The sequence below is a fragment of the Myxocyprinus asiaticus genome, chromosome 18 (assembly GCF_019703515.2).
Source record: "Myxocyprinus asiaticus isolate MX2 ecotype Aquarium Trade chromosome 18, UBuf_Myxa_2, whole genome shotgun sequence".
Classification (NCBI taxonomy): domain Eukaryota; kingdom Metazoa; phylum Chordata; class Actinopteri; order Cypriniformes; family Catostomidae; genus Myxocyprinus; species Myxocyprinus asiaticus.
Genome location: NC_059361.1, coordinates 31,726,561 through 31,750,618, shown reverse-complemented (window position 1 = coordinate 31,750,618; position 24,058 = coordinate 31,726,561). Strand labels below are relative to the sequence as shown.

General features: G+C 40.0%; 2 protein-coding genes and 1 pseudogene across 3 annotated transcripts in view; 1 reads left to right on the top strand and 2 right to left on the bottom strand.

Moving 5' to 3' along the window:
• Nucleotides 1-2,345, bottom strand: part of srgap1a (SLIT-ROBO Rho GTPase activating protein 1a) — a 190,739-nt gene extending 188,394 nt beyond the window's left edge. For both annotated transcript variants that reach the window (XM_051724425.1, XM_051724426.1), the window contains exon 1: nt 1,818-2,345. In XM_051724425.1, the coding sequence (XP_051580385.1) occupies nt 1,818-1,887 (70 nt within the window). In that variant the 5' untranslated portion in view covers nt 1,888-2,345. The remainder of the gene's footprint in view (nt 1-1,817) is intronic.
• A 1,346-nt stretch (nt 2,346-3,691) lies between these two features.
• LOC127455910 (ribitol-5-phosphate xylosyltransferase 1) lies at nt 3,692-22,015 on the bottom strand. Its single transcript, XM_051724091.1, has 6 exons — nt 21,809-22,015; nt 6,460-6,630; nt 5,824-5,926; nt 5,263-5,577; nt 4,970-5,140; nt 3,692-4,377 (listed from the first exon to the last, which is right to left on the bottom strand). Exons 1-6 carry the CDS (start codon nt 21,951-21,953, stop codon nt 3,975-3,977), a joined length of 1,308 nt encoding a protein of 435 aa, XP_051580051.1. The 5' UTR covers nt 21,954-22,015; the 3' UTR covers nt 3,692-3,974.
• Nucleotides 22,016-22,320: 305 nt separating this feature from the next.
• Nucleotides 22,321-24,006, top strand: LOC127456141 (cytochrome b-c1 complex subunit Rieske, mitochondrial-like; annotated as a pseudogene).
• The last annotated feature ends 52 nt before the right edge of the window (nt 24,007-24,058 follow it).

Here is a 24,058-nt window from a genome sequence, read left to right as displayed (position 1 = left end):
GTGATCTCGTGATATTATGTTTCACTCGGAAATCTATCAGACCATGGAAGTAAAATGGGTTTGAATGCCATTTCATGTTGACTTTATAGCTGGGAAACTATAACTGGTATTGACTCAAATGTAGAACCTTTGCATCAATAATATTATGTATGATTTTAAGCAATGGAAAGATCAGGAGATAAGAAGGCTGAGGGAACAAACAAACACCAAGAGCCTGTAACACAAACACCACAGCACTTAGGACACGAGTCCCAGGCATAAGCTGATAAAGAGGGATTCCAGTTATAGTTCTGAACTCTTCTCTCAGTCACAGTATCACATTTGCAACAACCTCAGTGTTGCAAAGGAAGCCTATCCCCAAAATGTCCCAAGTCAGGTTGATTACGTTCTAATGGAAAGGTCAAGTCACTGTAACAATGTGACAGGGCCAAATTATTTGAAAAGTCATGATGACGGCATTGCAGTATGCAAATACTCAGAAAATGAATGCTCCATGCAAACGAGAAAGTTCATAAAAGTGTTCAGCCAGACAAAATGTTTCATTCACCTCTACCTGATATGAATGCCTACCTTTGGAACACAATACCAAAGTCATAAAACAAAGTCAACACACCTCCCGACCTTATAAAGTTTGTACATGAACAGGTCTTCCTTCAGTAGTGGGAAAAAATAGCATGGCTGTTAATCTGAGGGGTGTCTTCTGTTATTACAAGCTCATTTGGCTTGGCTGACAAAGTTGATGAGTTGCTCTGCAAAGGCAGATTCTGTGCATCATGGTGCTATTAACAGTCATCATCAGAGCAATGGGCTGAACATTTCTGCCAAATGAGCACTGCTGCTCCAACCAACACACTTCTTTCTCTACATAAATAATAGGCATTTTTGTCTGCACACAGCCCTGGAGAACTCAGCCCTTGGCATGATGCCAAATCCCCATGGTTACTACAATGCATCAACAGACTCTTTCCTGCCCCAATGATGCTCATGCCAATAAAAGGAAATGGACTATCCAGCCTAGTTTTCTGAAAAGAGGGACGTTTTAATAAAGTTTGTTTCTACAGTGAATAGTTCTCCCCAAAATGTAAATTATGTCATCATATACACAACCTTACTGTATGTTGTTCCAACCCCCTTTGACCTTCCCACACTTTTGACCATTACATTTGCATGACTTTTCCAATCATTCATGATTATTACTGGATAAGGACATTTTATAGAAATGGCTGTCACACAGAATGATTTCTGACCAGATAATTTTAGAGCCAGAAATCTTACATTCCCTTGTAAGTCAATGACTTTTTTTTAAAGGCCTGGAATGGAAAATGAATTTCTAGAAATACTAAATTGACATGACATTGGAAGCCAGAAGTTGTATTTCTGCTACTACCATAAATAAAAAGATTACATGCTCTAAAGGCACTTTTATGCAGTAAATATAACCCAGCACATGGTTTAAATGTGCCTTTAAACCATGTGCTGGGTTATGTTTACTACATACACTGAATACTGGAGCTGAGCACAGTGTGTACAAACACTAAATCACCAGATTGCATATTTGAGCACGGGAACAACACGTGATACGCTTCTACCAAACCTGTTGTTTGCAAAAACATTATCTTATGCACGTTCTTCCAATTCTTTGCCTAAAATTTTCAATCTGTGCATCCCACTATCTGCATGATGCTCAGTTCCCCTTAGTGAGCTGTCGCAGATGTTCAATGATTAAATACTTTCACTGAACCACTGCCTCACTTACAAGCCATCCAACCTACTGCGTTTCACGGGGGGAAAGGCTCTTCGAAACTAGCGATTCTTACCTTTGACTTGACTCTCGTACTCTACAATGATCTCCTTATCCTTTTTGAACTTCGGAAGAGGACTCGACATTTTTACAATCGTCCCACGGGCTGATCAGTAGTGCAGTAATAAGGGTGTTTAATTAGTATTTGTTTATTTTTCTTCCTAAGATTCTTTCAAGTTGCTCAGGCTGAAAATCCCAAAAAGAAAACGGCGCAAATGTTCAATGCCCGCGCGCTCGAGTTCAGTATGATTCCGAATCGAACTGAGGAGTCGCCGTCAGCGGAATCAAAGCTCAGAGTTTCCTGTCGGCGCCGCCACATGAGTCGCTCCCGAGTAACCCTTCTCTTTCGGCAAATGTCCACGGCTAGTTCCAACGAGAGCGATTCAGCAGCCCTCCGAACTGTCTTCAGTCACCCGCCGACGGATCTGGACAGACAGAGCAACACAATGACATGTTATTGATGGCTTGCGTGATTTCCAGCACCCTTCTTCGCGTCCGTGTGTCTGGACAGTTTATAGGGATTCTGACTGACCTCAAAGCAGCTGGATAAGCAAGCGGTTGGAAATGGGAGGGATTGGAGGTGGAGGGGGTGCACGAAGCGGAAATGTGGACGGGATTGACAACTTTTCTAACAATTGTCAACCTGAAATCCTTTTATGTTGTCAATAAAACTAAACAATCTAAGATATTGGATTCTAATCTTAATAAAGAAAACAAAGATATTTAAAACGTATTGCGAAATGTGCATTTGAGATTGATGCATCCAAAAGCTTAAAATCGTTACTCTACAATCTGAATCCTTTAAAAGTGCAGATAATTTCTAAAAACAGACTTTTCTAAGATTTAAAGTAAGCGTTGTTTTTATTTTTAACAACTCGCTTTCCTATATAGTAACAACACGGATAGATGCATTACAGTGTGTTGTGTGGGACGCCTACTGGCGGGTGTTTGCTATTACACGTAAGTGCAGTTCTGAAACTTCGTGCATGATATAAAACAGTGCTTCTCAAACTTTTTAGGCCAAGTACAACCTTCGATCAAATCAGAGCATCCAGTTACCAACAAGTCACCACCAATGTTCACTCAAATATTTTTCAGCATTCGGCAGATTGCTTACACAGAGTAACTTACACAGTGCCATATTTGATTAATATCAATATTTCTGTAGTTTACACAATAAGCAAGAGTGTTTCTAAAATCAAACATACAATATTAACATTTAGAAGTTTTGCAATCCAGTTCAAACCAACTACTATATCTATATATATCTATACATATTATATATATATATATATATAGAAATTTGGAGCTTAGGCATTGCTAGACCCTGTTTTTCATCTCAGCCCCCTAAAATTATGCAGCTGGCATCACCCTTAAAAATAAAGATATGTGAAAGATGTGCATGTGATCTATGAAAACACTAATGAATCATGAATAATGAATTTACTCTGAATCATGCCCTTATCAGTCGTTAACTTTAAAACTTGTCAAAGTGTTTTCCTTCCCTTTAGTCATGGGTGACATAGCGGCAATGCTTGTCACATAGCACAGCCTTGCTCACAGCTGTCAGACACGCACTCCATTTCTCTGTCCCTCATCCGAGCAATCTTCCTTGACATCAAAAACAAAATACCGCCAAATACAATCCAGTGTATTTGAGTCAAAAGCACTATTTAACATCATAGACTTTAAGGAAGTCTGAGAATGTGTACAAGTGCCTTACTGTAACCCAGATGTTTGCTTCTTTTCTTTAATAAAAGAAGGGACCAGTCGAAATACATTTTTGTGATAATCAAATTATGCCACAAATGCTATCGATTGAGCTTAACTTGAACACTGAATATTCCTTTAATTAAACACACACACACAAACACTCACTGTACCATAAGCAAGTATACAGATTTATTTTTATTTTATTTTTTTTGCAATGTTATTTTCATGGAATCACCATGATTTATAATAAAATAATAGTTGACAGTTGACATGGAGGGCATTAATACACAGTAGCAGATGGTAAACACCTTAAATTAAACAAAATCACTGTGTACAAACTAAATGATTAAATGTCTCTAAAAATAAGTGACAACCAAAATGGATGTTAATGCATAGCATCTGCTTTACCAGCTTTTTCATTCTATATGAGAGACTATATTAACTTTCCCCCGATCTCATCCTAGCTGACTTTGAAAAAGGCATCCTCCAAGACCTCTGTGAATTTGTCCTTCATCTGCTGACGAAACCCTCTGTACCACTCCAGCAGTCTCATCCTCCTCTCTGTTTTTGCTTTCTGGCTCATGCCTCTCTCCCTCTCCATGATGGCAGACAGCTCCCTCCAGTCCTTGAGGAAGATGAAGGGTGCTCCTGCATCTTTAAGTAGTCGAAGCGGGGACCGATGGCTGGCTGCACAGGCCCCAGGAGTCAGGACGTCCTCCACCACAGGCACAGAGCCATAGGCACAGGCCTCGTAGATGCGATAGCACTCTGTGTTCACTCCCACTGGACAAAGGGTGAGGTCACTTTGCGCAAGTGCCATCTGGTACTGTCTGGAGGTGTCTGCCGTTTCCTCAGGAAGCCACCTAATGACACAACATGCAAGACGTATTAGAAAACAAAGTACTTGCACAATCCAGCAATGTTCAGGATACATTTTTTTGGCAGTTGAAAACAGAAGGTTTTAGAGGTAAACAATAGAAAAATATTATTACATGGGCTAGCTCAAAAATGTAAATACATTACTACAAGATATACTTACTCATTAACCAAACACCTAGCATAACTTATAGGTGAAGTATAGGTGAATTTTTCTAATGTTAAAATACTTGCTCCTATCCCAGTTTAATATTTGTAGGTTGATTTACCCTAGAAGTGTAAACGCTGTGGCTCTGTGGCGCTTTCAAAACATTGCTCTGTTTATTTGAGCATCCTGATCAGCCCGACACAGCAACATTTGGCTGACTAATGTCATGAATAGATTTGACAGACCAATTGTAGATGAGTGGAGTGTCATTATTTATTATTTTCTGTTTGGTGCCACTAGTCGTGCAGTAAAATTCCATATTTCGCCTTTAAGTATTTTACAACTGCATTTATCTGGTAATATTTAATTTGGTCTTGATAGTGAATAAAGTTTCAGATGAGATAACAGACATTGCTTTCAGATATACATACTTCTCTCTAACATGCATGAAACACTCTTTTTCCATGATGTTCTGCTTTAGGATGCCCATCAGAGTTTCCCTAGAGGAGTTATTGTAGACAGTTCCGAGGAAGTTGCAGAGGTATGGCCTAACAGAGTTCACCATCTGTATGCTAAGTGTGACTACTGGGAAATGCCTGTATCTGCAGAGAAATGTAAACAAGGAAACTTATTGAAAGAAACAGGTATATGTTTTTAAATGCTATTCAAAATTCTACATTCTACATGTAAAACAGTAATAATTATTAAAAAAGGAGGATCTTACGTGGCAACACCAAGAGGCCACTGAAAGATGTCTTTGTTATTGACCCAAGGACTGTCATACACAAGAAAGAGCAGGTCCACAAACCCGCCGTGCCTCTTAAGGTAAGGGCTGATCCAATCATTATTGCACTGCTCATTGCCCAAAAGCACCACAGCCAATCGAGAAACAGTGTGGGCCTGCACCAGACCCTGGAAATACTGCAGCCACTGGATGGAGTAGGAGATTTTTTGTTGCTCACGGCCATTCAGCACCAATACCACACTGTCTGTGTCCAGAGAAATGTGACCTTGGACTACTGCTGGCCCTGTGTAGAAACTGGGGACAGATTGTGATAACAGAGATTATCAAATGATGGTTCCTGAAACAGAATACCAGGCTCTCTGATAAACACATTACTTTTTTCTTTTTCTTTTTCAAAAATGAGGCACTGAAAGACACCACAAGGTTAGTTGTTATATGACCATTTAAAAATGCCTTTATTGTGCGTTTCACTTCAAATCAAATAGTCCTATAGTTAATCTGTCTTTTCCACCTTTTAGTTAAACTCTGTGAAAATCTTACCTGAAATTGATCTTCCCTGACTGAATTTCCCCTTCTCTCCATTGGCTGGATTTGTCAGGTGGGTTGAGAGGCCCCTCTAAAATATGCTCCCACAAATACAGTCCTAGGAAAATGTTAAAGGTGCGTAATTTTTTGAAATATGTCAAAGTGGTTTACACTGACACCTAGTGGCCTGCTGCTGCATCACTAAACAGTAGTTTTCAGTTACCAATGCCATTGTAAAAAGTCACTATTTACAGTAAACCAGGATTAATTTTATCCATGAGTGAAAGTGTCAATTGTCCACTAACAGGGCAGTTACTGAGATTAAGCTAGTATTCGGCTGGTCATGTGATGCAAACATGGCTGCCCCCATGAGGTGCCCCTGCTCCATGTAGAATAAAACAGCTTTAGGTTACTGATATGACTGAACTCTTCATCTCACATGAGTGTTCATGATTTTATACATAATCAAAATTACTATACATTTCTTTAGAAGTAAAACTTTTTAAATGAGGAAAAAAAATTACTGAGTGAACCTTTAAGGGTAAACATGTCTTATTACTTTAATAACATTTGCTTACTTTTAATAACCACCAGCTAACAATTAACTGGCCAATTCAATGCAATGCAATCAGCAAACAAACAATTACTTGCCTATGGCTGCTTTGCCCAAGATCTGAACTTTATATCGTTTTAGCCTGTTCTTTGCAATCTGATCTTGGTACGATCTGAAAGCATCTCTCCGCTTCTGCAGAACTGAGATGGAGTAGGCAAGCTCGTCTTCTTCCCATGGGTTCCACTCTTCCTCTCCTGCTTTTCCACTATCTGGAAACATGGACAAAAATTCAACAAATCATTGTTTTAATGAGGATTTCAAAAGACTTGTTTCATATGACATCACTGTATGAACGCGACGCCATGTCTGTGACCAAAATTCCATATACTTTCAATGTGCTGCGCTGTGGGATGCGACAAAATTCTGCAAAAAAAAATTCTACAGTGATACTGCTGTTTACTTGCCAGAGCCAAAATTTTATTTTTCTTTAAATTTTCTTTCAAGTTTTATCTTTTAAGTGACATGGCTTCATTCCTCCAAAGTTAAGCAGCGATGAAAGGAGAGAGCAGGGATAAAAACACTTGTGGGTCTTTGCTCATTTATTCAGACATATCAGTTATCTGTACACATGCCAATTATATTTATAACATCATCGAGTCGGATACAATTAAACTGGAAATGCACATACACTATAGGAAGATGTTATTCATAACACCCAGACTAAAGGTACAGTTGAAGTAAGAAGTTTACATACACTTAGGTTGTCATACACTCTTTTTTTATTATTTTTTATCCTCTTTTCTCCCAATTTGGAATGCCCAGTTCTCACTACTTAGTACGTCCTCGTGGTGGCGCGGTTACTCACCTAAATCCGGGTGTTGGAAGACAAGTCTCAGTTGCCTCCGCGCATCTTATAACGTGGCTCGTTGTGCATGACACCACGGAGACTCACAGCATGTGGGGGCTCATGCTACTCTCTGCGATCCTTACCACATGCCCCATTGAGAGCAAGAACCCCTAATTGTGACCACGAAGAGGTTACCCCATGTGACTCTACCCTCCCTAGCAACTTGGCCAATTTGGTTGCTTAGGAGACCTGACTGGAGTCACTCAGCATGCCCTGGATTCGAACTCACGACTCCAGGGGTGGAAGCCAGCGTCAATACTCGATGAGCTACCCAGGCCCCCCATTAAAACTCATTTTTTAGCCACTCCACAGATTTAATATTAGCAAACTATAGTTTTGGCAAGTTGTTTAGGACATCTACTTTGTGCATGTCACGAGTAATTTTTCCAACAATTGTTTATAGACAGATTGTTTAACTTTTAATTGACTATATCACAATTCCAGTGGGTCAGAAGTTTACATACACTAAGTTAACTGTGCCTTTAAGCAGCTTGAAAAATTCCTGAAAATTATGTCAAGCCTTTAGACAATTAGCTTCTGATAGGAGGTGTACTGAATTGGAGGTGTTCCTGTGGATGTATTTTAAGGCCTACCTTCAAACTCAGTGCCTCTTTGCTTGACATCATGGGAAAATCAAAAGAAATCAGCCAAGACCTCAGAAAAAAAATTGTGGCCCTCCACAAGTCTGGTTCATCCATGGGAGCAATTTCCAAACGTCTGAAGGTACCACGTTCATCTGTACAAACAATAGTACGCAAGTATAAACACCATGGGACAACGCTGCCATAATACTGCTCAGGAAGGAGACACATTCTGTCTCCTAGAGATGAACGTAGTTTGGTGCGAAAAGTGCAAATCAATCCCAGAACAACAGCAAAGGAACTTGTGAAGATGCTAGAGCAGGGGTCGGGAACCTTTTTTCACTAAGGAGCCAATTTTGCAATTTTTGGTTGATGCATTTTTTAGAAAGAGCCATAGCACAAACTAATAATTTACAATAAAATAAAATGTTTATTATGCCCATACTCAAAAACAAACAAATATGCAACAATTAATAGGTAACATGTTGCAATATGGAATTGAGTACACGTGTTTGTGCGGGTCTCCATAGAATTACTTCATTTAACAATTGTTCCCTTTTGGGCTGGGCGATATGTAAAAAAATATTTTAACGATAATTGCTGTAAAAAATTTCTTGATATCCGGTTATATCGTCAACCCCCCCTGCCGAGGGTCAGTGAATATTTTTGCTTTATTGATTTTGCTTTAAAAATTCTATTAATTTATTGAAACATGAAAAACGTAAAAGACATTCAAATTGCTAAATTCTAAATTCAAATTGCACTTTAAATGAACACCACCCCCCCCCCCCAAAAAAAAAGCAATTAAAATAACAAAGTGATCAAAAAATCTTATATATAACCACCTCCCCAAATCCAAACATTTACCATCTCCAAAGGCTCCATTTGCCATCACGCAAGCATCCGTCAATGACAACAGGTGAAAAATTACTAATAGCCAAAAAATGAGGAACTAAAGACAATTATAAATGTAAAGATAATAATAATAATCATAATAAATAAGCCTAATAAATTCCCATGTGTTCACAAAAAAATGCTGCCAAATACATGTTCTTATCGAATGTGTTTGTATTGCGTTTTGGTAATACAGTTAATGCTGCCTAAAGAAAAGAAAATAGAAATCAATCTTAGGTTCAAGGTGTCTTGTATTATTTTATGATTGAATCACATTTGTCTTTGTTTAATACATACATGCATGCATGCATATATCTATATATATATATACAGTTGTGCTCAAAAGTTTGCATACCCTTGGAGAATGTATGTACCATTTTTAAAGAAAACATGAGTGAGCAGGCAAAACATTTCTTTTATTTCTTATGGGATTCATATTCAACTGTAGGTTATAACAGAATGGCACAATCATAAAACAAAACATGGCAACAATGAAAAAAATGAAATGACCCCTGTTCATAAGTCTGCATACCCTTAGTTCTTAATACTGTGTATTGCCCCCTTTAGCATCAATGACAGCGTGCAGTCTTTTGTAATAGTTGTCTATGAGGCCCCAAATTCTTGCAGGTGGTATAGCTGCCCATTCGTCTTGGCAAAATGCCTCCAGGTCATGCAAAGTCTTTGGTTGTCTTGCATGAACCGCACATTTGAGATCTCCCCAGAGTGGCTCGATGATATTAAGGTCAGGAGACTGTGATGGCCACTCCAGAACCTTCACCTTTTTGAACCACTGGAGGGTCAACTTGGCCTTGTGCTTAGGGTCATTGTCGTGCTGGAAAGTCCAAGAGCGTCCCATGCGCAGCTTTCGTGCAGAAGAATGCAAATTGTCTGCCAGTATTTTCTGATAACATGCTGCATTCATCTTGCCATCAACTTTCACAAGATTCAAGTACCGAATATACTTTTCATATGTTTAAGTATCGTCGTATTGTGCTCCTGGAAACAACCACACCATCTTTTTCCAGAGCAGCCTGTATTTCTCCTGAGGTTACCTGTGGGTTTTTCTTTGTATCCCGAACAATTCTTCTGGCAGTTGTGGCTGAAATCTTTCTTGGTCTACCTGACCTTGGCTTGGTATCAAGGGATCCCCAAATTTTCCACTCTTAATAAGTGATTGAACAGTACTGACTGGCATTTTCAAGGCTTTGGAAATCTTTTTATATCCTTTTCCATCTTTTTTTTTATTTTTTATTTTTTTATTATTAAATCATACAATAACAATAAAATGCAAAACATATATATATATATATATATATATATATATATATATATATATATATATATATATAAAATCAACATTTAAGCCCCACAACCCCCCTCCCCAACCCCACCCCGCCCCCCAAAAAAACAACCCTGTGGTCAAACATAAGTAAATATATAGAAATAAAAATCAAACAGACACACACATATATATATATATATAAAAAATATATATATATACATACATATACAAACATACATACATCCATACACACACATAATAATCATACTAACTATATTACACTACTCTCTCCACACCCCACCTGAGAGCCCTCCAAAATCTCCAAATACCTGCCCCATTTCCGTATAAACATATCCAAGCCACCCCGTCTTCCCGATGACACCTCCTCATAAGCTGCCACCCTCCCCACCTCCGTGCACCACTCCGGATATGGGAGCGCACCAGCTGACCTCCAACCCCTCAAAATAACCTGCCTGGCGATCATCACACAGGTCAGAACCCAGTTCTCTATATGGCCATCCCCCACATCGATGACCGCCTCATCGCTCAGAACACAAAGTCTGGGTCAAAACGAAACCCGAGTGCAACCACGTCGCACACAAAATTCTGAACCTTCGACCAGAATTTCTGGATCTCGACACAACACCAAAAAACATGAGCCATGTCTCCATCCTCCGATTGGCATCTCCAGCAGGTGGGTGTGTCTTTAAGACCAAGCCTATACAGTCTAGAGGGGGTCCAATAAAATCTATGCAAAATTTTGAATTGTATAAGACGCAACCTTGTATCTCTAGATGCAGACTTAACATTTTAAAAATCTTAGCCCACACTCCTTCCTCCAATGCCAAGTTGAAATCTTTCTCCCAAACTCTCTTGAGAGAAGTTAAGGCTCCGTCCCCCAGACTCTGAATTAACAGGAAGTAATACACTGATGCCTCATGACCTTTTCCAAAAGCCGCAATCACCTCTCCCAAAGCATCTGCCTCCTTAGGGGTGTGTGTGCTACTCCCAAAAATAGTACAAAGCAGGTGGCGCAGTTGTAAATACCTATAAAACTGAGGTCTGGGGATCCCAAAATGTTGGACCAAGTTTTCAAACGATCTCAACACTCCACTTCCATATAAGTCACCGAGTGTAGCAACCCCCCTCACAATCCACTCTGGCCAGCAGAAAGGGGACTTGCCAATACACAATCTTGGGTTCTGCCATATGCTCGAGGCAACATTTAAATAAGTGTCCAATTTAAACAATCTGCACACTTTAGTCCATACCGAGTGTAAATGTGAAATAACGGGGTGTAACTTAACTTTTCCAATTAGTTTGATAGAGATGCTTTGTAGTGGCGAAATAGGGGCAAGAACTGCCTGTTCAATAACAAACCAGGGAGGGGCTCTCTCAGGTGGAAGTGACCAATGAGCCAAATGTCTGAGACTGAACGCATAGTAATTAAACAAAATCTTGGGTAGGCCTAGCCCACCTTTGTCTATCGGCCTATGTATTCTGGGACGTTTACCATTCCAAATGAAAGACTTCGTATGCTATCAAATTGCTTGAAATAAGACAGGGGGACATCTAAAGGGAGAGATTGTAGCAGGTAGTTAAATTTTGGAATACAGTTCATTTTAATAACAATAACCTTCCCAATCATCGATAAATGTAATGAAGCCCACCTGCCTACATCACTCGAAAACCTTTTTATTAAAGGGTCAAAATTAACACTAACTAATCAGACAAATTTGCTGGGAATAAAATCCCTAAATACTTAATGCCAAAATCTTAAAAAGATAATCCCATTCTACCATATCAAACGCCTTTTCGGCATCAAGTAAGATGGCGGCGACCGGAGACTGATCATTCACTACTGACCACATGATATTGATGAGACGCCTGATGTTATCAGAAGAGCTGTGGCCCCGAATAAACCCCACCTGATCTATATGTATAAGAGATGTCATAACCTTACTTAATCGGTTAGCGTACATTTTTGACAACATTTTTACATCTAGTTGGATCAGGGAGATTGGATGGTAACTTTTACACTCACTTGGATCTTTGTCCTTTTTAAGAATAAGACTGATCCGGGCTTGTGTCATGGTTGGAGGAAGCTTTCCATTCTTTAATGATTCAGTATAAACTTCTAACAAAAGAAGAGCCAGTTCTGTAGCATAAGATCTAAACAATTCTGTGGCAAAACCATCTGGCCCAGGAGCCTTGCCAGTAGGTAGGGACTTTATTACCTTGTCAAGCTCCTCCAAGCTTATCTCAGAATCAAGAGCGTTTTTTTGCTCAGTCTTCAGTTTAAGAAGATCTAATGGTTCCACAAAGTTTCTAATATCTTCATCAGTAGACGAAGACGTGGAACTATAAAGATCAAGATAGAACTCATTAAAGGCATTATTAATATCAATGGCTGAGGTAAAAATTTCACCACCAGCAGATTTCACTGAGGGAATGATAGAAAGAGACTCTCTCTGCTTTATATATCTAGCCAAAAGCTTCCCTGCTTTGTCCCCCAACTCAAAGTGTGACTGTTTTGCCCTGAATAACCAAAACTCCACATTCTGTGACAAAATAGTATTATATCTGTATTTCAATCGGGTCAATTCTCTGAGGCCATCAGATGACATACGGCACTTCAGCTCTGCCTCTGCAGTTTTAATATTTCCTTCCAACTCCACGAATTCTTATGCTTTGGATATTTTGATGAATGAGGCATACTGTATGATCTGACCCCTAAGAACCGCCTTAAGTGCCTCCCAAGCCATGCCCACAGAGGATACCGAGGGCCAGTTGGTCTCCATATAAATATTGATTTCAGTCTTTAACATTTGTTGGAAATCAGGATTTTGCAAAAGGGATACATTAAGGCGCCAACTATATCATTTCTTTTTCTCTATATGTGGCAACTCCTCTAAACTCTCTAAACTTACGTTTAAGAAAATAAATAACCTTCCTTGTTTTTATGGGGTGCCCCAACCCATTCAAATTCCATGTGGCGAGAGATAGTACACTCATATTAACATTTGACATTTTGATATAATAGAAAAAATAAATTGCGTGCCAAAGACAAAATTATGAAGACCACATTTCAACATTAATGCAACAATAAAACCCCGAACTCCCCCCCGAACAAAACAAACAGAAAAAAGAAAAACGTGCGCATTAACCCCACGCACGACAGCGCCAACTTGCGTCAATCTCTTTAAACTCAAATAGTCCATGTACGCCTACGAGAGCCCCCGTGACAACTTTGCCATCGGATTGCTCAATTTTGCCACACAAATTTGTAAGGCTAAATTACATAACATCAAATATTTTGTAAAACAAACCCCAGCCAATAGGCAGAATAAACACAAAAAACATGTAGACTCATTCACAGAACTGTCTCGAAGATGTGTTCCTTCACAAAACAAATTCCAGCTGATATAAAGCTGTTCAGTTTCCTCGGTCAGACAAACAAATCTTCAGTGAGCCAGCTGATGAGTGCAGCAGATGACATAATCATTCCAATGTCCCACGAAAATACTCCACAAATCATACTCCAGCCAACAGGAGGCATAAGCACCAGGAACTGACAGATTTATAAATAACTGTCCTGAAGTAGTGTTATTTAACAAAACAAGCTCCAACCGCTAGGCGGGACCAGCACAAAAGGAAACGAAACACGCATCCCAGTTCCTCGGATGGTCAAGAGTCAGTTCACTCGGAGACCGCATAAAAGTATATCCCATAATTTAAACAGTCTGCCAACTTTATAAAAGACATCCTTTGTGTGGGCATGTAGATATTTTGCGGTCATCTGTAGTGTCGATTCTCAATCTACCCAGGAACTTCATTGTAAAAGTGATCTTCCGTCAATGCAAAAGTTTCTTTAAGGAAAAGTGTTAATCCACAAAACAAAACAAACTCCAACCACTCGTCGGAGCCAATGCAAAAAGAAACAAAAATGGTGCCCAGCTTCCTCCAAAAGCCAAAGTATGTACAGTGAGTCAATCCACTCACAAGAAAAACACCCAATGGTTACTCACCCATTGTTTCAATAAAAGACATTGCCTGATTGGGACATGTAAATACTTTGCTGCCGTCCTTGGTGTTTATTCTCAGTCTGGCCGGAAACATCAAAGCAAAAGTGATCTTCCGCTGAAGATCCGGGGACATGAAAATATTGTAATTCTTCCAAAAAAGCTTTTCTTTGCTCCTCGCCTGGCGCAACATGAGATCTTTATCGGATGGTCTCAAAAATTTGGCCAGAATCGATCGGGGCCTTTCTCCCTCAGCAGATCTGTGAGCTCGCTAGATTTCCAGCTTGTGGCCTGTTATGTCGAGCAGACTCGGGAAAAGCTCATCTAGGAAATTCACCATATCTCTGCCCTCCTCATGCTCAGGAATTCCAACAATTCGAATGTTATTCCTGTGGCTTCTATTCTCAAGATCTTCAAGCTTTTCAAGAACACGTTCCAAATCAACTTTGGTCGTGGGCGGATTAGCGGCTAATTCCCTCTCTGATGCCTCCAAATAATCGATTCATTTTTCAACATCTGTCACTCTTGTGACTAGCTCAGAGAATTTTTTTTCCATCGCCGTAATCGATTGACGTATTAAAGCGAGATCCTCCAAGTCCGCAAGTACCTTCGTCAACATCACCGACATGTTGGACAGTTGACATTGGATTCCTTCTCCCACCGCGCCACCCAAATCGAGTCCCCGGTCCACAGGCCTGTCTGGGCTTTCATCTTGAACCCGTAAGTGTCTTTTAATGTCTCCAGAGCCCGAGGATTTTGACTTCTTTGCCATGTTTACCTCAAACAGTAAATGTGTAACTGGGTGTATCGAATTTCACCAGATTATATCATGAAAATAATTTACAAATTAGCAAAGTGCACAGAGCTGTCTCTCACACTTCGCATGGCGTCACGTGGCTCCATCCTTTTCCATCTTTATAAAGTTCCATTACCTTGTTACGCAGGTCTTTTGACAGTTCTTTTCTGCTCCCCATGGCTCAGTATCTAGCCTGCTCAGTGCATCCACGTGAGAGCTAACAAACTCATTAACCATTTATACACAGACACTAATTGCAATTTAAAAAGCCACAGGTATGGGAAATTAACCTTTAATTGCCATTTAAACCTGTGTGTGTCACCTTGTGTGTCTGTAACAAGGCCAAACATTCAAGGGTATGTAAACTTTTGTTCAGGGCCATTTGGGTGATTTCTGTTATCATTATGATTTAAAAAGGAGCCAAACAACTATGTGATAATAAATGGCTTCATATGATCACTATCCTTAAATAAAAGACAGTTTTTTTGCATGATCAGTCATATTTTCAAAATCTATGCCAAAATTTCACAATTTCTGCCAGGGTATGCAAACGTTTGAGCACAAATGTATATATATATATATATATATATATATATATATATATATATATATATATATATATATATATATATATATATACACACATATACACTACCGGTCAAAAGTTTTGAAACACTTACTCATTCTTTATTAGAATTTGTTTTTTCAAATTATAATAAAGTAATAATATAATAAATTATTTGGTCCAAGTCATCCATTTCAAAAACTTTTTTTTATTTTTTTTAATTAAATTTAAGTTTTGTAATTAAATAAATTAATATGTTGGCACAATTATATTTTTGTCTGCAAAACTAATTTCAAATATTTAAGCATACGCCTTCAGATCAAAAGATTTTTAAGATCATGAGGAACATTTCAGTCAAGTGTTTCAAAAGTTTTGACCGGTAGTGTATATAACTACCGGTCAGCAAAAAAAGAAACGTCCTCTCACTTTCAACTGCTTTTATTTTCAGCAAACTTAACATGTGTAAATATTTGTATGAAATTAAAAAGAATCAACAACTGAGACATAAACTGAACAAGTTTCACAGACATGTGACTAACAGAAATGGAATAATGTGTCCCTGAACAAAGGGGGGGTCAAAATCAAAAGTCACAGTCAGTATCTGGTGTGGCCACCAGCTGCATTAATTACTGCAGTGCATCTCCTCCTCATGGACTGCACCAGATTTGCCAGTTCTTGCTGTGAGATGTTACCCCACACTCCACCAAGGCACTTGCAAGTTCCCGGACATTTCTGGGGGGAATGGGCCCTAGCCCTCACCCTCCAATCCAACAGGTCCCAGACGTGCTCAATGGGATTGAGATCCGGCCTCTTTGCTGGCCATGGCAGAACACTGATATTTCTGTCTTGCAGGAAATCATGCACAGAACGAGCAGTATAGCTGGTGGCATTGTCATGCTGGAGGGTCATGTCAGGATGAGCCTGCATTAAGGGTACCACATGAGGGAGGAGGATGTCTTCCCTGTAATGCACAGCATTGAGATTGCCTGTAATGACAACAAGCTCAGTCCGATGATGCTGTAACACACCGCCCCAGACCATGACGGACCCTCCACCTCCAAATCGATCCCGCTCCAGAGTACAGGCCTCGTTGTAACACTCATTCCTTCGACGATAAACGCGAGTCCAACCATCACCCCTGGTGAGACAAAACTGCAACTCGTCAGTGAAGAGCACTTTTTGCCAGTCCTGTCTGGTCCAGCTAAGGTGGGTTTGTGCCCATAGGCGACGTTGTTGCTGGTCATGTCTGGTAAGGACCTGCCTTACAACAGGCCTACAAGCCCTCAGCCCAGCTTCTCTCAGCCTATTGCGGACAGTCTGAGCACTGATGGAGTGATTGTGCATTCCTGGTGTAACTCAGCCAGTTGTTGTTGCCATCCTGTACCTGTCCTGCAGGTGTGATATTCGGATGTACCGATCCTGTGCAGGTGTTGTTTCACATGGTCTGCTACTGCGAGGATGATCAGCTGTCCTTCCTGTCTCCCTGTAGCGCTGTCTTAGGTGTCTCACAGTATGGACATTGCAATTTATTGCCCTGGCCACATCTGCAGTCCTCATGCCTCCATGCAGCATGCCTAAGGCACGTTCACGCAGATGAGCAGGGACCCTGGGCATCTTTCTTTTGGTGTTTTTTCAGAGTCAGTAGAAAGGTCTCTTTAGTGTCCAAAGTTTTTATAACTCTGACATTAATTGCCTACCGTCTGTAAACTGTTAGTGTCTTAACGACCGTTCCACAGGTGCATGTTCATTAACTGTTTACGGTTCATTGAACAAGCATGGAAAACATTGTTTAAACCCTTTACAATAAAGATCTGTAAAGTTATTTGGATTTTTACAAAATTATCTATGAAATACATTGTCCTGAAAAAGGGATGTTTCTTTTTTTGCTGAGTTTATATATGTTACTAAACCTGCAGTGTTGCGTTCACAATGCATGTTAACCCCAAACTGCTCCATGGAAATAAAGCGAAACTCACTGCACCTCCTGAGATGATCGGAGATCATTTGGAGCATTCTCATAAACGACACAGAGAAAAAGGAGTGATGACTCTTTACATGCGCGTGTTCCATGAGACAGGGTCCTGCTGCATGCCTCTGAACAAACAGCGAACCAGACACAAGCATTGATGGCTTTTCTTTTGTCTGTTCTTATATGATAAAATATAATAAAGTTTCTCAAGCGCGTGTCTTTGTGACTAATAGCATTTCTTGTCATGTGCCACTCCAAGACGTCTTAGAGGTCACCCACCTATTGTGGGGTAGAGGAACAAAATGCACATGAAATTCCTGCATTTGGACAAGGAGCTCGCGAACTGGATTGAGCCTCATCGCATTTTGCGGGTGGCGGGTGCTATTTCACACCCTGGGCGCACATAAAAAAAAACATTTGTAAAATCGCTCATAGAAAATGCTCATAACTGCTAAGATCAATAGTTATTAGCAAATAAGGCCCAGAACTCTATGCATGTGCGTGTCTTGGAGAAGCACTTTCATTGCACTCGTGAACAGCAGAACTCACTGCGTACACATATAAAATCAGACGAGCATCAGCGGCTTTTCTTTACTCTGTTCTTCAAAATATAATCACACATTTCGTCAAACACGTGTTTTTGTGTCTAATTTCTTGTCATATATGACTCCGAGAAGTCTTACAGATCGCCCTCCACAGTGGCTGGTACATCAGCAAAATTACCCCCATTGCTTTGCATTTGGTGGGTATTAATTTCAAACCTTGTTCACCTGGAAGCTGTTCAACAAATTTGGGAGAAAGGAAATCAAACAGTGTCATTGACTTTAAGCTTTGTAATTGCGCCAACACTTTCTGCAGGAAAATTATCTCTAGAAAGTTTTAAACGATCATGTGTTGGTGAATGGTGAGACACCAGACGAGCCACTTGATTTTTAACAAAGAGCCACTTGTGGATTATGAGCCATAGGTTCCCGACCCCTGTGCTAGAGGAAACAGGTAGACAAGTATCTATATCCACAGTAAAACAAGTCCTATATCGACATAACCTGAAAGGCTGCTCAGCGAGGAAGAAGCCACTGCTCCAAAACCGCCATAAGCCAGACTACAGTTTGCACATGGGGACAAAAATCTTACTTTTTGGAGAAATTTTCTCTGGTTTGATGAAAAACAAATGGAACTGTTAGGCCATAATGACCATCATTATGTTTGGAGGAAAAAGGGTGAGGCTTGCAAGCCGAAGAACACCATCCTAGAGGTCTGCATTCCCGCGGCTCTCCCGCGGGACCCGTTCAGACTTCTTGCGGCGTGGGATTAAATTTCTGAATTAAAGATGGTAGCGGTCAGTAACTCTGGTGTACTTTGGATGGGAGCGGGTGGTCTGACAATAGCCCGCTCCCGACACCCTTTGACAACAGCATATCCACGCTTTACTCATTCTTATTGACCACCTGCATAGCCTGCTCTGAGGACTGTATTATGCACGAGCTGCACGCACGGACGAGTGCTTTCTGAGTCATACGTTGCACAGCATGTGCATAATAACAGTCCTCAGAGCAGGCAGGTGGTCTGTGAGTGACAGAGCAAACTAAGGATGACAAAGCAAAGCGTGGATACGCTGTCGTTGAAGGATGTTCAGCTTGGACTGGAAAATGGTCAGTTTAGTGCTGAGAAGCCCACATCAGGTAAGTCTGATGTATGGGAGTCATTTTCACACGTCATAGACGAAGGTGGAAAAAAATTACCCTTTGCGTGATGTGATAAATGTCTAAAAGTTGTCCCGTTCAGCAGCCACAAGACTGGAACCTCTGGTTTTAAGGCAGCACTCATGCCTCATCACAAAGTGACAAACTAAACTGACATTTACAAAATCCAAGCTGGTGCCAGAGCAGTTAAATAAAAGAGACCACAGAAAATTTTGTTGAATTTGTTTGCCAAGACATTCGACCATATGATACTGTGTCTGGAAAAGGTTTCAATCAGCTAGCCCAACATTTGGTCAACACAGCAGCAAAAATAGGAAAATTCGATGTCAGTGAGATACTAACACACCCAACAACAGTATCAAAACATGTTGAAACGAGGGCTCAGAATCTACGTAGAAATGTTGTTGACGAAATCACTGCAATAATATCCAAATTCGGATGTGCAATTACAGCAGACATATGGGCAGAAACCTATCGCAAAACATCCTTTTTGTCGGCAACTATTCATAACATTAATGACCAATCTGAGCTACATTCAAGAGTGCTTTTTGCTGCCCTTTCGACCCAAGCACCTCAAAGATGGGTGAAGCCATTAGAAGGCACCTGCTGCAGAATCTCAGAGTATTTGGCATTGATGCAGCAGAAATGGGCAGAAAGATAGTTTTTGTTACAGATCGTGAAGCCAACATGGTCTGTTCCCCACGAGAATTCACGAGACTAAATTGCACAGTGCACATACTAAACGTGACCCTGTCCAGTGCGTTTGCTCCTGCCATGATGGAAATGTCACCAGAGGTTGCTGGGATCCTCACTGATGTTATAAAGTTGGTCACATATTTCAAACATTCAGGACAGCAGGGCAAGCTGAAAAAGTCACTGAAACAATCCGTTGAGACACAGTGGAACTCCAATTTTGACATGCTGAATTCTGTTTTGGAACAGTATGAAGACACTGCATCTGTGCTGGCTGAAAGCAATAATTATGACAAGATTGGATGCATCAGCACCAACACGCCCAAGTCGGTTGTTTCATTCCTTAAACCCTTCAAAGAGGCAACTGACGACTTGGAAACGGACAACACAGCTCCAAGTGCCTCACTGGTTCTTCCATGGTCAGTGAGATTATTGAGCACTGTACGTCAGCCACAAAGGACCCTGTGCTCTCTGAAATCGCATCCGTCTGTGTAACACGGCTGAAGGAATTTCTGTCAACAGACAACACTTCACCACATTCTGTTCACATGCTTTATCGAATAGCAATCTTTCTGACACCAAATCTGTGAGGTTTGAAAATGATGGATGAAAGAGGGAGACAGGAGGTAATACAGGGTGTCAAGGAGATGATCGCAGATTTAAAGTTTGATACAGATGGTGAGGATGTTGAGTCGACACCTGCCAAAAGGCCTGCTGTTCTCTGTAAATTTGCAGATTGAGAGGACGATACTGAAGAAACGTGTGGATCAAAATCCTTGGATATCCAGCTTCAGGAATATAGCACCCTGAAACTTGAACTATCAAGTGAACAAAACGTTCTGCAATGGTGGCATTCACACAGTTCCCAATTCTCTGCCCTGAGCAACCTGGCAAGATATGTTCTTTGCATCCCGGCCATGAGTGAACCTTCAGAGAGAGCATTCAGCCTTTGTGGTCGGATTTTGGAGGAGAGATGTTCGGTAGTGAAACCGTCTTCTGTCAGCAACATTCTGTTCTTGCATGGATGTTTTAAATAGTTCGGTAAAATATATATATATATATTTTCATTTTGCAGTATAGCTAGTAGGCCAATAGTTTTCGTTTGTTAAAATTTTTTGGCTTATAATTTTGTGACAGATGTTGCATTTCATTTATTTTTCTCTGTGACATTTTTCTACGGTGTTGACAGTAAAATGTTAAGAATTCTGTATCTTGATAAGACAAATAAAAATAACAAATACAATTATTTTATAGCCTACATTTTATATTTGTTATCCCCAATCTCTCTCTCTCTCTCTCTCTTTCTTTAGGGTAAAATTTAAATGTGAGATTCTGGAAACAAGATCTAAATTTAGCGGGATCAGTCCGGTCGGGAAGAAAATCATTCTAAGCCGATAGCGGGTGAACACAGAGTGAATTTTATGTGTGACAGCATCATAGTCGCCGGCGTCCGGTGGTAAATCATAGAAACAATATATTATAATGTCGGCGAAAGTCAAATTTGGCAACATTTGCACTGACTTGAGACCTGTATACACCATTCCTGAGACTTGGCATGGATCAAAAGCTATTTTTGATGTTTTTCTTGATATCGCTTTATGGGTGTTTTTCCAGTGACCACCAATGTTTCCTCCCGCTGATGGTCACAAATGTGGCGGCTGCGGGTAAAAAGTGACGTCACTGAAAGGGTCAATAGGAAATAATGCACAAACTGTATAGTTGTATGGCTACGCTCATTCATTTAGACACACCTGATTAAAAGCATACATTAAACATGATAGTTTATATCCCAGCTGGTCGCCCAGTCTAGACAGTTGTCTGGTTTTAGAGGGGTTTGGGGCGATTTTGTAGCAGGTCAGGCTGCTCAGACCCTCTTACCAGCTTAGGCAGGTTTTAGCTTCTTTCTTTAATTTCAGCAGGATTTTTATTGCCTTTACACTAAATGTGATGTAATATATGTAGTGTACAATTTATTTAATTTAATATAACAAACACGTGAGACGATTTTGGTCATCATGATCATTCATTCTCTTACCTACAATCGCAGAGCCTTTTTTCACAACTCGATGAACACGATTAATAACCCTCTTGTTGAAAAACACATTGTATGCGGCATACAGTGAAAATATCGCATAAGCCAGAACAACTATTATCGCTATTTTGCGACGAAAAAATCTCATGTTTGATTTTCAGGTGACCATCCTGCGGATTTCTACCACTGTTTACATTTCTCAGAGACTGCCCGTTTAACTGCCTGAACAAAAGTATAACAAGTATTTGCAAAAGATAAAATAATTAAACTATAAAGTGATACTAATTTGATTGAATACGTAAATTATATATGTACTTTATCATTTAAACGGTCTTATGGAAGAATTATTTTTATTATTTGCGCTTTTCGCCTAGGCAGTAGCCCGGTGACTTATGAAGAGATGTAGGAGGGGTTTGAATTGTACAAGTTATCTCAAAGGTCGGTGACGTGTGACCCCACGGGCGGTGAGGGGTTCGGAAACTGCTTTAAAATTATGTCCCCTTGCTTGCAGGCTCATGGGAAGGAGGGGAGGAGGTGAGGAGGTATTCTACAAAAGGATATTTACTTGTTTTGCTTAGCTTGAATCTCTTCAGAGAGGTTAATGTCACTGATTGTTGACCAGTGTATCAATCTTTGTAAGACCTCCTTATAAAATCACAATAAATCAGTTGACATATTACATATGTTTAATAAATTAAAGATGCATAATATAGATATATGTGGTCAAACAAGACTCGTTTTAACAAAGCTTTTTAGAAGAATACCTCAGCTCTGTAGGCCAATACAATGCAAGTGAATGGTGATCAGAACTTTGAAGCTCCAAAAATCACATACAGGCAGCATAAAAGTAATCCATAAAACTCCAGTGGTTAAATCAGTCTTCTGAAGCGATGCAATCATTTTGGGTGAGAAACCGATCACTATTTCAATCCTTTTTTACTCTAAATCTCCACTTTCACTTTCAGACAATTAAAGTGGAGATTTATAGTAAAAAATGACTTCAATATTGATCTGTTTCTCACCTACACCTAACATATCACTTCTGAAGACATCTGGAGTTGTATGAATTACTTTTATGTGATTTTTGGAGCTTCAAAGTTCTGGTCACCATTCACTTGTACTGTTTGAACCTAAAGAGCTGAAATATTCTTTTGAAAATCTTTGTTTGTGTTCTGCAGAAGAAAGTCATACACATCTGAGATGGCATGAGCGTGAGTAAATAATGAGACAATTTTAATTTTTTGATGAACTATCCCTTTAAATGGGGTTTACTCAAAAATGAAAATTATTTTATTTTGTCACCCTCATGTTCTTTCAAACCTATATAACTCTTTTTTTTTTACCATTGAAAATAAAAGGGGATGTTAGGGAGAATTAACATTTTTAGTCACCATTAAATTTCATTGCATCTTATTTCCATACAATGAAAGTGAATGGTGACTGAGGTTTTCAGTAATGATGACATTTTAAAATTTGAGTGAACTAAACTAACCATTTAACATAAAAGAGAAATCCTTTATGAAGCTAACTTTAATACTACAGTCTCTGGAATGAGTTTTTGTGATTTATATGTCCTTTTAGGCAACTTTGGAGTCCGTTTTGGTCACACTGATATCAAAGGCCCCGAGTTCTCTGATTATACTCTGAAATGTTGGATCCAAAGAAGTTTTCTCAGGAGAATAGCAATGCTAGGAAGGCCTTCTCTTAACTAGTGGATCTACTGCTGTTGTGTGCGTCTACACGGCCAAAACTGGTCACCCAATTCGTTTCTTCAATGAGTGCATCTGCTGACATCTTGGCCTTGTCCAAAATTGAGATCAAGTTGTCAGATATTCCAGATGGGAAAAACATGACCTTCAAGTGGAGAGGCAAACCGCTCTTTGTTCGTCATGGGAGAGAACAGAGAAGATTGCAGTTGAGCAGGACGTAGTTCTCTCAGAGCTCCAAGATCCCCAGCATAACAAAGATCACGTCACCAAGCCCTCAAGGGTATTGTCATTGGTGTGTGTACTCACCTTGGCTGTGTCCCATTAGCAAATGCCGGTGACTATGGCGGGTACTACTGCCCCTGCCATGGGTCACATTGTGATGCCTCGGGACAGATCAGAAAAGGACCTGCACCCCTCAACCTGGAGGTGCCTTACTATGAGTTTCCTGATGATGACACTGTAATTGTTGGATAGACGATGGACAATTTCTCTGAATGCTTTTATGTGTCTTGCCAAATTCATAACAAAAATTATATTTTAAAGC